The 16,398-nt window shown below is 38.5% G+C and overlaps 3 protein-coding genes across 10 annotated transcripts; all 3 read right to left on the reverse strand.

Annotated features, from left to right (window-relative positions):
- Positions 1-1,577: 1,577 nt before the first annotated feature.
- Positions 1,578-4,811, reverse strand: LOC140762194 (stem-specific protein TSJT1-like). Its single transcript, XM_073099829.1, has 4 exons — positions 4,544-4,811; positions 3,330-3,570; positions 2,095-2,215; positions 1,578-1,992 (listed from the first exon to the last, which is right to left on the reverse strand). Exons 1-4 carry the CDS (start codon positions 4,741-4,743, stop codon positions 1,805-1,807), a joined length of 750 nt encoding a protein of 249 aa, XP_072955930.1. The 5' UTR covers positions 4,744-4,811; the 3' UTR covers positions 1,578-1,804.
- A 1,022-nt stretch (positions 4,812-5,833) lies between these two features.
- On the reverse strand, positions 5,834-8,132 carry LOC140763834 (heat stress transcription factor A-2b-like). Of its 7 annotated transcripts, none has more exons than XM_073102198.1 (3): positions 8,020-8,132; positions 7,464-7,784; positions 5,834-6,783 (listed from the first exon to the last, which is right to left on the reverse strand). In XM_073102198.1, exons 2-3 carry the CDS (start codon positions 7,737-7,739, stop codon positions 6,109-6,111), a joined length of 951 nt encoding a protein of 316 aa, XP_072958299.1. In that variant the 5' UTR covers positions 7,740-7,784; positions 8,020-8,132; the 3' UTR covers positions 5,834-6,108. The 7 variants fall into 7 exon arrangements, 1 of the variants encoding a protein (XP_072958299.1); XR_012104901.1 differs by lacking the exon at positions 8,020-8,132 and adding an exon at positions 7,050-7,147 and having other exon boundaries at positions 6,642-6,810; positions 7,464-7,604; XR_012104899.1 differs by lacking the exon at positions 8,020-8,132 and adding an exon at positions 7,050-7,147 and having other exon boundaries at positions 6,642-6,841; positions 7,464-7,604.
- Positions 8,133-8,695: 563 nt separating this feature from the next.
- On the reverse strand, positions 8,696-15,139 carry LOC140762017 (ETO1-like protein 1). Of its 2 annotated transcripts, XM_073099616.1 has the most exons (6): positions 14,922-15,139; positions 14,232-14,836; positions 12,403-14,112; positions 11,996-12,287; positions 9,979-10,288; positions 8,696-9,206 (listed from the first exon to the last, which is right to left on the reverse strand). In XM_073099616.1, exons 2-6 carry the CDS (start codon positions 14,354-14,356, stop codon positions 8,986-8,988), a joined length of 2,658 nt encoding a protein of 885 aa, XP_072955717.1. In that variant the 5' UTR covers positions 14,357-14,836; positions 14,922-15,139; the 3' UTR covers positions 8,696-8,985. The 2 variants fall into 2 exon arrangements, with proteins under 2 accessions (XP_072955717.1, XP_072955716.1); XM_073099615.1 differs by having other exon boundaries at positions 14,232-15,139.
- Between the last annotated feature and the right edge of the window lie 1,259 nt (positions 15,140-16,398).

Raw genomic sequence — 16,398 nt, forward strand, 5'->3', positions numbered from 1 at the left:
GATTGTACTTTTCTTTTTCAGAATTTTTTTCAATTATTGTACCCACTAACTTATATGTGTAGTTTGAGTCATCTTCTAATTATCATTATTTTATCTAATTTTTTTTTTCTTTCTAGATCGTAAGTTCATAGCTAATCTTTTCAAAATAGAATCTCAGCCTCAACTTCAGTATTTCAAATTCATAATCTTTACCATTAGCTGGTAGAATCTGACACCATAATCTTTCATTTGTTCTCTATTGTCTTTGACTCCATTTAAATAGGGATTTAAGTAACCTGAGAAAGAAAAATGCTACTATATCTATACGACATGTAAACAAAGGTCGGTGAAGTGAACTTGGATGAGCCCCCCAAGTGTACTGCCTTACTAAGAATGGCAGGTCTAGGTTAGTTTGTTGATAGCGACGCTGCAACAACAAAATCTAAGGGGATAGAATGCCTCTATTATGAAAGATTTGATCCATATATTAATAAGAGCATAGAGAGGGGCACACATTAGCTCAGTTCTGAAGATAACAAGGTAAGAAGACTCCCCAAGAAGATGCCATTTTGTCACCTACCTTCATGTTTACAAAGCCGAATGTCAGGGGGAATACAACTTGAAAAGTAAAAGTTTCTTTTATTTTATTAGAACTTGAAAAGTAAAGGGTGCACAATTGAATGTGAGAAATGATATTTATAAGGCAAAATATTATTATGTGCAGAGTAAATTGTCAAAATAATAAAAGTACCCCCATACGTTAGTAAAATAAAATTCATGCATGTTATATGCTTATTATTTTACATACGTATATTGTTTTTAATAATAAATTTGAATGCGTATCTTGGTAAAATTGAAAGCTTATTTTAAGACACAATTAGGGTTGAGAGTGTAATTCAAATCAGGGAGAAAGATAATTTAGACATTTTTAGCCATTTTATATATTTGTTATAACAAGTTATTTTGATAATTTGGATGGAACAGGAACTAAATTGGTAAAAAGAATTGTTTAGGATAAAGTCATGTATGTAGAGCATAAGTATATATATATATACAGCAGGCGCAGGGAGAGGGGGGGGGGGGGGGGGAAGGAAAGCAGCAGCAAAACATATTTTAATTCATAGTGAGAATCCCACTTTCCTTCAACCTTTTCACATATTCAAAACATCAAAAGTTGCCTACTTAAAAGGCCATCATCACGACAAAAATGAGGAAACTATTAATGATGATTAAAATGAAATATATTTTACAGTTGAAAGAAACATCAGCATACAGAAAAATGAGGGAATAAACAGTTGACATCACAATACCGAGAAATCAGAACACAGAGTTAGCCCTTACAGCTATGAACTATTGTGCGACTCGTCCATCTGACACATGGAAATTGTAGAATTTGGATGCATACAGAAGCAACAATTCCTCTTATGTAATGCAAAATGACTGTGACATCATTTCTCAAGCAACTGGAACATCACAACCATAAACATAACACCTGTTTCGGCCCACACAAAATACATACGATATAATCGCAGAAGACATGCTATCACGGAAAAGTACTTATTATTCTTAGTCACCCAGTGCAGTAGTTAAATCAAGAATAACTGGAAGGCAGGCGTTATTCAGAGAAGGCAGCATAATCTACCAGAGTACAAGACATTATCTTTTCTGGGCCTAGATTTATTTGCCACATGGAAGTGGGAGAAGTGTAACAGGCCCGCAGGGTAGCCAGATTTATACAGAGCTGGATACCTAATGCGATATAAAAGGACAACTGGTTTCAAAATCTTAATCGTTCATATAGATCCACTAGAACATAATTGGTAGATCAATACTGTGAAGCCCAATTTGCAGCACTTCCAACCCTGGGCATGCCTGATTCCTTCTTAGCTTTGGCATCCACCTTGTAGGTAGCACCACATACATCTCCTTGGCTGTCAACCCTTGGCACAGGCTTAACTTCATTCAGAGGATGTTCAAAGCTCTGCAAGCCTCCAGAGGTTGTGAAGAAGCAACCTGATTGAGTCATAGCAAAGTTAATAAGGACCAATCTAGAGGAGGAACGAAAAATTCAAAGCAGAAATCTCATAATAATTAATTGCACGTTGTTGTAGCTACCTTTTGGGAATGGAGCAAAGGACTTTCCACAGCATTTTTTAACAATATCCATGTCATCAGTGAAAACAAGATGACCTTCTGAATTGGTTCCCCAGAAAAAGGGAACACTAGCTTCAGCATCCTGTAAAAATTATGGGGTGAGAATGATTTTTTTACTCTTTCAAAAGGAGTTGAGACTGAGTTGATTACTAACCAGACTACTAATAACAAAGCAATACATATACAAGAAGCTACAAATTAAGTTCAATTCTTTCTTTTACTTCTTTTCATTTTCAGAATACCCTGCACCCATTAAATTTTCAGCTGTCTGCCTCTAGCAAAAGGAGTTTACATCCAACAGCCAGCCAAAAGCTATTTCAGAGATTCAACATTGTGATAAGTATATCTAATACTATTAGTATCCCTAGCAACAGGAATAAAATGCAACAAAGAACTATCGAGGATTTAAAATGCTGAAGTTTGCCAATGATGATAACTGGATAAATTCAGAGTGAATACTGGATATCTTCAGTAGATCATTATAGAATTAGGGCAGTAAATTGTTGTAATACTCTTTGATCTATTAAAATTTTTCTTCGACTGAAGCAATTTTGACAAAATGACTGCATGCATCTATCACCTTGGTTTGGTTGAATTATTTTCTGTTTCTAATAAAAATATAAGATGTTTTAAGGTTTTACTATTAAACATGCATATAGTTGCTCATCTCTTGATATAACTTTGTCACAATTGAGAGCAAGATACCATGACCTAAAGTTGAAGATTTTCTTTATGATAAACCAAGAAAAGATAGGTGCATACTGTTATTCAACAAGGACAAATAGATTACTAACCAATAAGAACCATGACAGGTCCAGCGCGAATTTACAGAGAACATCATATTGCATACTAGGATTACAAAATTCGGAAAGTCCAACAGAAAGCATCTGATGGAGAATAAAGAAAGACAGGTGGGTGGAATTCAAAAACTTTTACCGAACAACTGAGAATGATTTCTACTGATTTAACAGATAACTGTTTCCTAGAAAGAAGAGTTTCTAGCGAAACCAAAGTGAACCTAGAAAGGAATCTAAAGATCACCTGAAGTAGCCATTCATTTTGTCTCTTCTATCATCTGTTCATTACTCTCACATTTCAATGATTAATAGAACGCTTGCAGCATTGTTCTATTGAAATGTTCCAATGTTTACTTCTTAAGGAGAAAGAAAATTGGTGCTAATTATACTGTTACTTACAGCGGCAACAAAGGTGCAGTTTGATGAGCTATCAAACAGAACAAATGCAAATTTTCCATTCAAATCTCTCACAACTTGGTCTGCAGGGTACGGTCCTCTGTCCCTTAAAGTTCTGTAAGCTTCAATTACTATGATAACTTCATTTACACTCTTGCTCAATCCATACTGTTGCTTTAGTGTGGCAATATTTCCAATGTGTCCTTGAAACAAGCAGAATATATCATCAACGGCAGCAAATGACCTGTGTAGCAAGTTAGTGATGTGAATTAAAAAGAGAACAAAAAAATCATTGCCATGATTAAAGAGAGAAAAAAAATAATCATAGGCATGCCACATGTAATAGGTCATTGCAAGAAGAAAATCAAAGGAAAAGGTGTTGAAATCACCTCTGCAAGTCCTGAACAGACACGACAAGAATGCCAAAGGTTAAGATTGACAGAGAACAAGCTCATAGTAGGGCTATAGAAAGGAATGCTGTATATTAGCAGACACCTTGACGCAGACCCCATCTACCAAGTATAAACAGCATGCTATTCATGCATCTAAAGAATTAAACCATCACGAAAGCAAAAAAAGAATTTATCCAGAATAGACAAAATAATATAGACAAAGGAACTTCACGCACAGAGAGAAAAGATTAAATTATATCAGGAACTTACAATTTAATTATATGAAGGAACTACGAGATAATTTTATTTTAAATATATTCTCCTTCACTAACTATTTGGCAATTTCGGGCCAAAACCTATTTCCATCGCAAAACAGGGCCACTTTCCCTTTGCTCAACTCACAAAACCTCAGTTATCCCCCGAATCTAAAAAATATAACCTACCTATTAGTTCGGAGTCAAACGCTAAAGATTAAAAAGAAGAAAACTTATTACTACAATTAACTAATCAGGCATCAGGAACCATAATTATCTCGCAAAATCTGCACGCTAGTATTTTAGGTACGCGCCTATCAACAAGAATAAGCAATCAAAAGTGCTCTGTTTCCAAAATGAAAATTTTCCGCAAGAATGTCACAAAATGGTGAAATAGACAAAGACTAAAGATGCATTTCTCCCGTTGAGAAAACTAGAACCAATTCTTCCGTTACGAAATCCGGATCTTGGTCATCTTCAACAGTTGAAAGAAAAATAAGTACTAAAAGAAATAGAATGTCTGATCCAAAGACTAAAAAAGCAATTTTTCCCCTAAAAAGTTTCAAACAACCTTGGAAGGAGAGGGTCTTGCTTCTCCGAGGAGTAAGACATGAATCCGGCAGAGCCCAGGTTAATGGTCACCGCTCCCTCGCGCGACGACGAGAAGTGCTCCACAATCGCCGCCGCTCCACCGCTGCCCTTCTCCTCCGCCTCCGGCTGCCGTAGCCCCTCTGGGCTCTTCGCCACCGTCCGATCGAACACCGCCAACATCCTTCGCTGTCGATCTGGTCAGATCTCTCTTGTCTCGCTTCTCTTTTTGGTTGCGATCGTTTTATCGAAAAGGTTCATCGTTGTCTTAATAAGCCAATTTATTCCTAAAATACCCTTAGGCTTGGTATAGTATTTGCTCGACTACGAAGCTTTGCTGGAGTGAAATATATCTGAAACATTGGGGACAAGAGAGGAAATATAGCGAAAATATCGGCGTTGTTTGGTCGTCGCGTAACCTGGAAGCATAACTATATATCGAAACATAATTAAGCAAAAAAATAAATAAAAATTCCACATCACCACCTACGTTTAAATCTTATTACGAACTCGTCCTTATTATATAAACCGACCCATTTTAATCTATAAAGAATATATTTCAATTAGTGATAAAGAGCTTTGATTTGTAGTCTATGTGAAAGATAGCAGTTTGCCATGGGCTCTGTGGGGTTCCTAGTGGCAAATTATTAAGAAACATCGCTAGATTTCAAAGTTGATATTTATAATATGAACACTCATGAAAATCCATGTTTTTATATGGATAACAGTAAAATTTTGATTCGCTTAATAATGGGAAGTGCATACTCTAAAGGCGTTTTTATATATATTTTTAACATAATTATCAAAAAATAATTAGAAGGATATCTATGCAAAATCAGTAGGTTTTGAAAGGTATGTACGCAAGGTATAAAATTTAGAAGAGCATATAAATAATAAGAAGCTTATGAGAGGTAGGTTTACGTGCCAAAAAACAAAAGAAAACCAGTTTACCTATAGGCCATTGCTTAATAATGTATGCTAGCATTGCAGAGCAATTATCATTTGATCTTTGAATATACTCTGAAGCAAACCAGGGAATAGAGATGGAATGCCAGGAAAGCAACTTCACATTAGTATCTATTACAGAATAGTTTACATTACTATTGTGCAAATAAAAAGGCCACTTTCATGACAACAGAGGTTTTGGTTCAGTGCTATTGTTCCCTGTTACTTAGAACATGAATAAGGAATAAGTAAACCTCCAAAAGAGAGGGAACTTTTATAGCAGGACCTTTCCATCTCTTCTAGTTGGAGAGAGTGACGAAATAACACAGGAAGCAAGGTAAACTGGAAGGTGTGCTTCCAATGAGGATATAACTTGATCATGGTTGCATAATGAAGGTGAAACAAGACCCAAGGCCACAATGTGAATGACGCAGTGCACTTTCTTGTCTCAGAATCTACCAGCCAAATTTGGTAGCCCTGCCTAGTTGTTGAGTATGTTCAATATGATAGCAAAATCACCTGATCATATTGAAGACTGAAGTGCTATATATCCATATGTGACGAATAATAAACAAGATCAAATGAAAATACAACTGATTCATGTCAGCCTCGATTGGTTCTTCGCTCGGTAGCAGATCTACCTTTCTCCTCACCAAGCTCTTCATTAATCAATTCCTCCCAAAGATCATCATTCAACTCCCTATCTGATTTGAGTTCTGGTTGATCCTCTCCTCCAGAGCCATCCATCTCTAGGACTAAACTCTCAAAGTCTGATGCTGTATAGAACCCTTGCAGTGGCTCAAGTGCCAGACTGGTACTAGTTCCCATATCACCATATTCAGGTGCCCAATCTATTAGTCTTGCTTTCTTGGGAATGCCTCTTTCAAGCTCACTCCTTTTCCTGTTCCGAGAAACCAATTGCTGTAGGTACTCCGGTTTCCACATAACTTGGGCTAAAAATGCCACCATGCGCTGCTGGTTCTGCTCTATTCCTTGTAGCCTCTTTTCCATCGCTCTCAGATGGGCTCTAGTAGTCTGCTGCTCCTGCCTAAACATTGACAATTCTGCCATTAAAGATTGCTTTTCCTGCTTTAACCTGTCGAGTTCTCCTCCGTAACCAAACTGCTGAACCTCAAGGCATGGCCCAAGAAATTTCTGTTGAAGAGTAGGATGGGAGAGTGGTTTTCTCCTTTTTATCGTCTTCAGAAGATGCTTCTGGCCCTTCAGGAATCCCTCGTTAGCAAATTCCCATCTATCAGGATCCACCTTTCTGAAACCCTACAGGAACCAAATCTGAAATTGGTACTGCAGCACATTGCAAGGAGGTAAATTATGGCTAAAATGTCACAAAAAAGATTCAGTCAGTCATTATCCTGCCATTGACGTTACACAACAAATGGACTACAATGAAAAATGCAACAAATGGACTACAATGAAAAATGCATCGACAGGAGCTAAAATCACGGCAGACAAATGATAGCAACAATACAAGTCCAAAAGTATATTAACAAGGAGTACAATAAGTAGAGAAGCACACCTGTTACCTCTTAATGTCACACACAGAAAGTCAGTTCGGTAGCAATAGTTTGTGTTTTTCTTCTATTCTTCTTCTTCATCTATCATCTTCTTTGTTCATCTTCTTCTATTAATTTTGTAGACAAACAAAAGACATAAAACATATCATTCCCTCGTGTAGCTTCCATTTTCTTTTTTCAAATTTATGCACAAAGAAATTCATAAATAAGTGTGTTTAGGTGCTAATTTGATCATCTTGGCCGAATCAACCAAATATTAGGATTTTACACGTCAAGAAGGAGAAAAACATAATGAGAACGCCATTAATTAAAGACAGCATGTAAGTAGTACTCCTCTAACTGGAATCACAGTCCAACACAAACCTAGTTAACAATTTAGCTTCCAAAACCTAAAAGAGATCTGAGAGAGGTGTAAGTACTTACATATGTGTTGAGCTGCCTGACAAAGCTAGAGAAGTTATTGTGCTTGAAGTATCTTGGAAGCAGAGTCATCGCAAAAGCGTGAGGATCCAAAACCACAAGGCTGTTCTTCGTCCGGCTCCACGTCACCACTCCGTCGGTGGCCGGGTCGTCGACCATCTCATAAGTCTTCGCGAGAAAAGGCGGCGACCCCGATTCGTACAATCCTTCCATTGGCCTAGGAGGAGAAGACCCCTGCCCTGGGTACTCCTCTTTCACTGGGTTCAGCTCAGGGTTCATTGGATGAGCTGCACCAAGCTGCGATTTTGATGCGAGAAATGGGACCTGACAGATGAATTCGAGAAGGGTTTCAGTAGAAACTTAGAATTAGACCGTAAGAGTGAGGAGGAGCAAGAAAGGCGCGAGTTTTATGATAAAAATCGAATCGAAGGAAAGAGAAAGGAGCCAGGACCAAGCTGCGACTTTTGACTCGAGAAACAGGACCCAATCGAGGAAATCGAGATTGGTTTCACTAGAAACTTAGGATTAACGCGTAAGAGAAGAAAGAAGGAGTAAGAACCGAAGGAGGCGGCAAGAATTGCGGGACTTCTACGACCAAATTGAGAAGTGTTGCTAGCCACGAAGGAGACGAAAAGCTTGGAATCAAGGAGACAGACTAAAAGAGGCTTAAAGAGAAGTAAACGAGCGGCGGCGATTTAAGCTTTGTAATTGGAAGGTGGGCTCCGTCGCGGTGCGAAGTGAACGGTGGAAGGTTCTGGAACTGGAGAGCGGTGAGAAGAATACGCTTACCGCATCACGTGAGGCTCATACCCCCTATGTCATTTACAAATAACACCCTATACTTATGCATATTTACTCCCAAACTACTAATTCGTAACACTGCATCAAGGTAACCACAATATTGAAAAGACTTGAAGTTACCAGATGCGATACCATCAACTCAAACAGAGTTTAAGTTTGAGTTGGATGTTTCTTTTGCTCATTTTAGAAGAAAACTCGGTGAGATTTGCAAATACGAAGGCCCAAAAAAAAGTGTATGATTTAATAATTTTAGAAACTGAGCATATATATTTTATTAAAGTAGATGCATATTATTTTATGCTGTATGGACGAATTATATAGATAACAGGCACAAAAGCCTAATCTTGCAATTTTAATAGCTTTAAGAACTTTCTAATGGAAATGCCCCCAGTGTTAAACTGCATGCAGAAAGAGATCCAAGTGCCAAAAGCGTCTATCTATAACATCTGGTTTGCTCTTGCCATTTCCTCTCAATTACATGGAGATATTCCTATCCTGAATCTTTGATTGCCTCAAAATTTGCATTTCATTCAGCTTAACAAAATTTCAAGAAGGGCAACAATGATTACTCCACTTCAGCACATATGTGGGATAACTAGGCAAAATATTCTACATGAGAGAATTGAGGGAAGAAAGAGAAAGAATGCAGAACAAAGGCGCGCAGATCACGAGGTGCAGCTGCGTCGTTGATCTGATGTAGTGAACACTGGATTTACGTCGCCTGTTATGGCTCTTGGCTGTTTACTCTCCTGTGGAGCTCAAGCATCTCTTGATGGTTGGGATCCAACGAGAGGGCGGCCCGACAGTCTCGAAGAGCACTGGGAACATCGCCAATGTGCTCGTGGAAGGCTGCGCGCAGATGCAAGAGGTGAAGGTCAGCTTTGAATGCGATCGCCCTAGCCAGCTCTGCTATAGCTTCCTTCTCCTTGTGGCTGTCCATCAGAACTGGATGTAATGAAAAGAAGAGAAGAGAAGAGATCACTTGTCAGAAACAGATCTACCAAATACAAGCAAGGAATTCAAGGAACCCAGGTTCCACGTGAAGATAAAAGAAGCCAAAGTTTAGTCCCATTCAGGATCCAAATTGCACCCTATATTAATTGGAGTCTATTACCTTGATCAGAACCTAACATGAAAACTGAGATATCTGATCAGATTCCAGATTCATATATACAGGTCTGCTTACTGATCGGAACCTGATAAAGCTGGATCCAGCTGAGATAACCATAGGGTGGATGGTTTATTTCTTCATTTTTCTTACAAGGTGAAAGCAGTAAGACAAGGAGAAAACTGGAAGCACAAAAAAGAATGAAAGAAAAAGAAGGAAAGCACCCAAGAATTTATAGTAATATTCCTAAGCTATGTAATAGTTGATACAAAATTTGCAAGAAAGGTAACGTGAAAAGCAGAAAAAGGAGTACTAGTGCACAAAAAAGAGTTCCCTAACTTGCTTATCTTTTTATCAAGTTTCAGGTCAGCTGTGCCGTTATAAATATCATCAAAGACAGGAGCTGAAAAGGAAAGGACAGGACAAGAGTACAAAACATTACTAAATATGATTTGATTGGAATATCTCGGAATGCAAACCCATAAAAGGTTTGGGTAGAAAATCTAGCAATAAGACAAATCTACATGCATATATTACAGGACAGACTAGATTGTATTTTAAAATATATATATAGGTTTAGGGAGAGAGAGAGAGAGAGAGAGTCTTTACCTGCAGCTCGATATCTGTAAGGATAAACTCTTAATGGGTCCAATTGAGTCACTATCTGCAAGTCTTCTTTTGTAAGTTCACGATCACAGTATTCAGACCGTTTCTCATATGCAGATGCATTGCTTCTGGCCTTCTCTATTAATTTGGTCATCTCCTCGTATGCAGCATTTCTGTCATTCTTCAGAAAATGGACTCGGGCAAGACCCTGATGGGCCCTGGTGTGCCGAATCTTTAAGGCACTGATGTAACAATCAGCCGCTAAGTCCAACTTCCCACAATCAACGTATACGCTACCTAGGTTGTTCAATGCCTGGGTATCATGTATAGAAGAAAGTAAATGCTTAACTCTGAAATATGACCTCTAGCAAGTCAAATGGATTCAAGCCTATTGGTTCCGTAAATGTAGAGTACCATCAAAGAATGTAAATTCATTCTGGTAGATGCAAGCAGAAGATATGCATGATCATCCAAATTTCATCAAAATGTTTGCCTACAGCATATCAGATTCAAGCTAATTCAAAGGTTTCATTTCAGTTACAAGCAAAATGCTTTTAGAAGTGTGAACAAGGGTGCCAAAATTGTCCCATCTTAAATATTGCATCTACCAAGTAAAAAGAAACATCTTCTGAGAATGATACACAGAAATGCTGATGAAGACAGCTGAAAAAGCATGGACATTCCACTGTAAGAGTTGCAAACATATGCTGCAAGTACAATGTACCACAATTTACTTTGCTTAAAATCCAGATACCATTAATTAGAAATGGTTAAAGAACAACTGATTTTCACAACTGCATAAAGATTGGAGATAATAGCACAGAAAGAACCCAAAGATACTTCTTGTTGTTCATCTGATGAGCCCCAGACAAGAAATGAAGTGTCAACCTTTTAGTAGCTTCGATGTTAAGGGAACAGTAAGGAAGCAGAAGCTAACATGAGAGAAACAATAATAGCAACATACTTATCAAACAAAGGTAACAAGAAAATAGTCTTTGCTGTTAAATAAAATAATACAAGAGACACTTATTCACTTATCTAGGGACCTCATAATAAACTCTTCATCGCATCCACTTTCAATTTGTCCTTAATTTGTACATATACAATCAAATCCAAGAACCACCGTAAGACCAAAGCGTTCAATCTTTAACTTGCCACAGAAATAAGAAGTTCAAAAACCCCACTCGCAGTAGCAATCTAAAGAATATTCTCTCATTATACTAACTTCATGAATATGATCACAAAATCCCTTCAGTCTGAAAGTACTTAAAGATGTGCAGAACTTCTAAGCATCTTCTATAACAATCAGATCTAGTCATATTCAATTATAATTACCTTCCATTGTGAAAACATCCTTTTCATAAAAGATGAGACAATCAAAATATAACAGTAAAGAAATGATGACTCAATCTCCAGTGTAGGCCTTGTGATCGTATTATAATTCCCTTGAGGAGATAATGGTTAACACATGATACTATGAAATAATTAAATAAACATGTTATAGGGTTTAGACATACCTTTCTGACAAGTGATCACTGAGGTCATGCAAGCAGCTATCATACAAAATTATGTATCACAAAACACAACCAGGAAACCAAGATAACTGCAAGCGTCTTCTTTATGCACACCCAATAGATTTATACTTAGATTAATGCCCAGAGCATTTTTGACTTTATTATTTTAAAACTAAGTTTTATTGAGATATCTTCTTCAGTAAAACTCAACTGGATAGTGGTTTCCCTATCAGAAGATTGTTTCAGAATGGACTATGTCCACGATATGCATTACTGTCCATCATTCGCCTAACCAACAGATTGGCTTAAAAGAAAAGCAGAAAAATCTGTCAGCTACTCAGCTTGACTTAATGTCTTAAGAGACAAGAACTGAACAGCCAAGAGCAATGTAGAATAGATAAAGCAAAGCAATGTGGATTTGAACTTATAAAGAATTAGGTAACTCATTCATACTTGGGCATTGAGAATAAGCACTAAGCTAAAGAAGGTGAACTAATAACACTGACCTGACCCTTCCTTAGTCTGTCCGAAGGACATTTTAGAGCATCTTCCAGAAGTGATACGACAGTGTCAGAACAGGATGGATCAAGACTTGAATCTGCCAGAGCATATGCTTTCAAAAAGAAAGCCTCAAATGATCTTTGGATTGAGATTGACTCCTCCGCTTTACGCAGTCCTTCCTCACAGTGACCAGTATCATAAAGAATCCAGCCCTCATAGACCAAACGCTCATGCTCTGTTGCTGCATGTTGGCGTGCTAGCTGTAGACTACGCATTGCGGCTTCAGGACAGTTCAACCTGAGCACGAAAATATAAGCTCTCTATCAGCAATAATTTGAAGTTTTAAACAGTAAATAAAAATAAAGCAGACTTCATAAGTCAATGACGAAATAGCAGACTCCTCACAAGTTACCTAAGAAGAAGCAAAGACTGCCTGAAGTACAAAACACCTTTGGCAGCATCTGACTCAAGCATCTGGTAGATCACTGAGAGAGAGCCTATATCATCCACCGATGACCAACGATCATAAAGTTGAAGCCAACAATCAGCAGTAGTCCACTGCTCCACATGCTCCCTGACAAGTATACACAGCTGGGATGCAGCTACACGCCCTTCCAACATTCGGTACTCAGGAGAAAGCGTAAGAATTGCTTGGACATCACACAGAGCAGCTCTGTAATCTTCGAGCGTCAAATACAAGCAAAATCGAAGTTCTAAGCATTCCAAAGCCAGTTTAAAACCTAGAACACGGTTAATTTCAGCTAGGGCAAGTTTTGGATCTTGTTTTCTCATCAACAATGCTGCTCGATACATATAAGGGTAAATAAGAGTGGGGTCAAACTCTGTTGCCTTATCAAGGTCCTCACATTTCCTATCACCTTCAGTATACAAAGATCTCTCCTGATACATCCACCCTAGAGGTTGATAGGAAGACATTACAGAGCTCAATCTCTCATATGCAGACAGTTTGTCACCCTTTATACAAGCTATTCTAGCTAATCCTGCAACAGAATAGATATGACCAGCAGAAAAGGCTGCATTAAAGTTGTGCTCAGCTTCATTATACTCCTTTCTCAAAAGTCTTATACACCCAAGCTGATGAAATGCTACTTGTCTTTGCCTAGTATTGTTTGCTGACTCTACCAACTTCTCTGAGAATAACACTGTTGTGTTTGATTTGGGGTCTATGCTTATTGCAACTTCACTCAGCAAACAATACAAAGAAAATGAGGCATGGCCAACCATGATTGATCTCTGCTGCTTATTAGCATCAGAGAAAATCTTAACAACTTGGTCATCCTTCAGACACTCGGGGAGTTCGTGTAAGAATACTTGCAAACATGAAGCAGCAAGAACAGGAGCATTCTCTTCCATTGCACACTCCATGAGGTCAATAGCATCTTGTCTTGTGGAAACCAAAGATGCCAATTTCCTATCACAAGTATCTTTAAGCTTCTCACAGCAAAACTTATTTGCAAATACTAAGATCTCTAATAAAATGTCCAGAGACAAATCATCTAAGTTCCCCGTACAACTAAAGCCAGAGACAACTCTCATGCCCATAGGCGAGATACCATTCTCAGACAAATCAATGACCTCAAGATGCGACTCCGTGAAGGACCCATTAAGCATAGTGTGGAATGGAACTGACAAAGAAGCAATCTTCTGTCTATCACATGCAATCTTCTCTTCTCTAATTTGGAAGAACACAGTAGTGGAAACTTGTGTCATACTGCAATCACATGTTTCAATGAGTTCGAAAGTACCAACAGGGATCTCAGAAGCAATATCCAGAAGCCTAAATTCTTGACAGCACTTCCCACATGATGCAAGAAGATCTGATATCAGCTCTTCTCCTTGCTTCTCGAACCTCAGCCATGCTCCATACACAAGTTTCTCATAAATACTGCTTGCATTCTGCCAAGCAGAAAGGAGGCTCCTTTGGAGCAATTTGACTTCCCCGAGACCACGAAAGACCTGAAACTGAAGCAAATATAGGTTCGACCTGTCATGAGGAGCGCACTGCTCAAGTTCTTCATGGATCTGAGCTAAGACTTCGACATAGTCAACAGGTTTAAATAACGGGAGAACTGGCGGCTCCGCAACCTTAATAAGAGATCCTCTATATCAGAAACAAACAAGTATGCACCTTATTGTTATTCCGAAAGAAGATAAAAAGAACCAAATCATGCAAAAGAGAAAAAGAGAAAAAAGAAAAAGGAGATTAGCAGATCAACTTACATGGAAGAGGGGGAGTATGAGGAGGATTTGGACATTTTACCCCTCTCAACTTGAAGCCAGGACTGAGGATTAAGGGCATGGAGCTGTGTTTCTTTGCAGGATTCGGAGAGGAACACGTTCCTCATGGTACATAGAAGAGAGAAAAACTCCCAAATCTCCACAATCTCCAGATGGGTACTTACCCTCAAAATATCAAAGCAAGAGGGTAATTTGATAAACAAAAACAACCCTTATGTCTCAAATATCACTCACCACCTGCATCGATTTAGGCAATCTTTCCAGCACCACGACCAACAATTTTACAAACCAAATAGAGAGTTATACCTGGACTAGCCAAAAGGAACTAATTTTGAGAAAAGAAAAGGAAGAAAAAATTAAATAAAAAGAAAAACTCCTCTCTTCAAACAATTCCTAGATATAAACAGGCGTCTACCACGAAACAAGAAAGAAAGGACTCTCCTTTCTCCCACCCAAATCGTTACAACAACAAAGAGACCAAGCCTATCGAAGGAATGAACGAATCGAATATGAGAAAAGGGGTCCCTTTCGGCCAGCCATCCACGAGATAACCCATCCAAGATCCAACCAAGATCTCTACAAGGGGGCTACCAAGAATACCCAACTCAGATCAATCAAAGCGCTGCAAGGAAGGACAAGAACACGCACGCAGAAGCAGAGAACCCCACCAACCTTGTTAGGTTCCGCGGACAAACCCACGAGCTCCCAGACCCACCTCTGATATCAGCAACCAAGAAGAAGGAGGAAGACCCAACGACGCCTCTCCTCACTTCATTAAAAGTCTCCGATCCGATCTACGAGAGAGAGAGGGGAGAGAGAGAGAGAGAGAGAGAGAGGGGAGAGAGAAGGTGGAGGCACACAGAGTAGGAGAAAATAAAAGGGAATAAATAATTGGAAAAAATTAGAAGGAAAATAAACATAAAAAATAGGGAATGATTGGTACAGTGTGAGGCTAACACATGGTTAGATTTTGGAAACGGTGGGTGCAACCACAGTGATTTGGCACTCTCGTGTTATTAAAGGCATCAAGATATCGCAATCTTTGGCTCATTGACTTTTTGTTGCCATGAACTGGCAAAGGACTGGACTAACGTCTACTAGGTGGTTGGCAAGGTTTGAGTTCGAGCTACGGTTTCGGTCGTCAAACCTCCGCCGAGAAGTAGCCAGTAGCCTCGACCCGAACCCAATCCCCACGGACTCCATTGGGCTAATTTGGGCCCAACTGAGCCCCCTTTGGGCCTGATTTCAGGCCGAACTAGGATAGTTATACTTATATTCTTCAACTATTATCTATTTATATATGGACCCCTTTCTAATTGCCCTTCTACTAGTGGTTGTAGTGTGATTAATTTTGAGCGATCTGGGGATAAATTGGTCATTCAGGATTTTAAGTGTTAAAAATGAAAGGAGAACTACAATTAAACTCCTCTAAACTATCACAATTCTTTTAATTTTCTCGTGACGTATAAATTTTTCAAACTATAGGAAATCGTGATCATTCAGAGAGCTTAAATATAATTAACTTAAAATAAATTAGAGAGTTGATGATAGTTAAAAGTTTAGGCGTGACCTTGACCCACAACGGGAGTCTTGTCTCACACGTTTTGTTCTTCCTTGGATTCAACATTTTGGTCAAATAATAAGTTATCTCCTCTTGCGTTTTATATTACTTCTCTGCTAAGTAGATTAAGAAAGCCCACGTACAAAAAGACCATGGAAGAAATTGCATCTAATTAGCTAAAGAGGGAGGGGGTGTTTTGAGTTCATCCTTGTAGGCCATCTCATTGATTGACAGAGCTGGATGTTTGACAAATGCGTTGGATAGAGTTGCATAAACAAGACATGTCAACTCAACTCATTACTAGATTTAAATAAGTAGGCCAGCATGCAGTTTATTTATGATGACAAGTTTCATGTTGTCTTCACCAATAACTAACGCTTATTCACACTTTACCAAGTTATCGTACTTGTTAGAGATGAAGAACTAAAGCAACTTATCGTAGAGGTTCACAAGATCTAATCTTATAGAAAACATTACAATCTGAACCTTCGCTGTTGTTGTGGGTCTCATCCAGTGTATCTATCTGTTCCTGTTGATAAAAGGTAATATAGTCTCTTCACACTACTAATAACTAGCTTTGCTTTTGCT

This window comes from Typha angustifolia, chromosome 7 (assembly GCF_048772165.1).
Source record: "Typha angustifolia cultivar Huaian chromosome 7, ASM4877216v1, whole genome shotgun sequence".
Classification (NCBI taxonomy): domain Eukaryota; kingdom Viridiplantae; phylum Streptophyta; class Magnoliopsida; order Poales; family Typhaceae; genus Typha; species Typha angustifolia.

Excerpts from the sequence above, each read along its gene's own strand:
- LOC140762194 (XM_073099829.1), bottom strand. The coding sequence starts at position 4,743 with ATGTTGGCGGTGTTCGATCGGACGGTGGCGAAGAGCCCAGAGGGGCTA. Across the intron at positions 3,571-4,543 it reads CAAGACCCTCTCCTTCCAAG|GTCATTTGCTGCCGTTGATG; the intron begins GTTGTTTGAAAC and ends CTTGCTACACAG. Across the intron at positions 2,216-3,329 it reads ACTGCACCTTTGTTGCCGCT|GATGCTGAAGCTAGTGTTCC; the intron begins GTAAGTAACAGT and ends TAATTTTTACAG.
- LOC140763834 (XM_073102198.1), bottom strand. The coding sequence starts at position 7,739 with ATGAACCCTGAGCTGAACCCAGTGAAAGAGGAGTACCCAGGGCAGGGG. Across the intron at positions 6,784-7,463 it reads TCAGGCAGCTCAACACATAT|GGTTTCAGAAAGGTGGATCC; the intron begins GTAAGTACTTAC and ends TGGTTCCTGTAG.
- LOC140762017 (XM_073099616.1), bottom strand. The coding sequence starts at position 14,356 with ATGAGGAACGTGTTCCTCTCCGAATCCTGCAAAGAAACACAGCTCCAT. Across the intron at positions 14,113-14,231 it reads TCATACTCCCCCTCTTCCAT|AGGATCTCTTATTAAGGTTG; the intron begins GTAAGTTGATCT and ends TTTCTGATATAG. Across the intron at positions 12,288-12,402 it reads CAGTCTTTGCTTCTTCTTAG|GTTGAACTGTCCTGAAGCCG; the intron begins GTAACTTGTGAG and ends TTTCGTGCTCAG.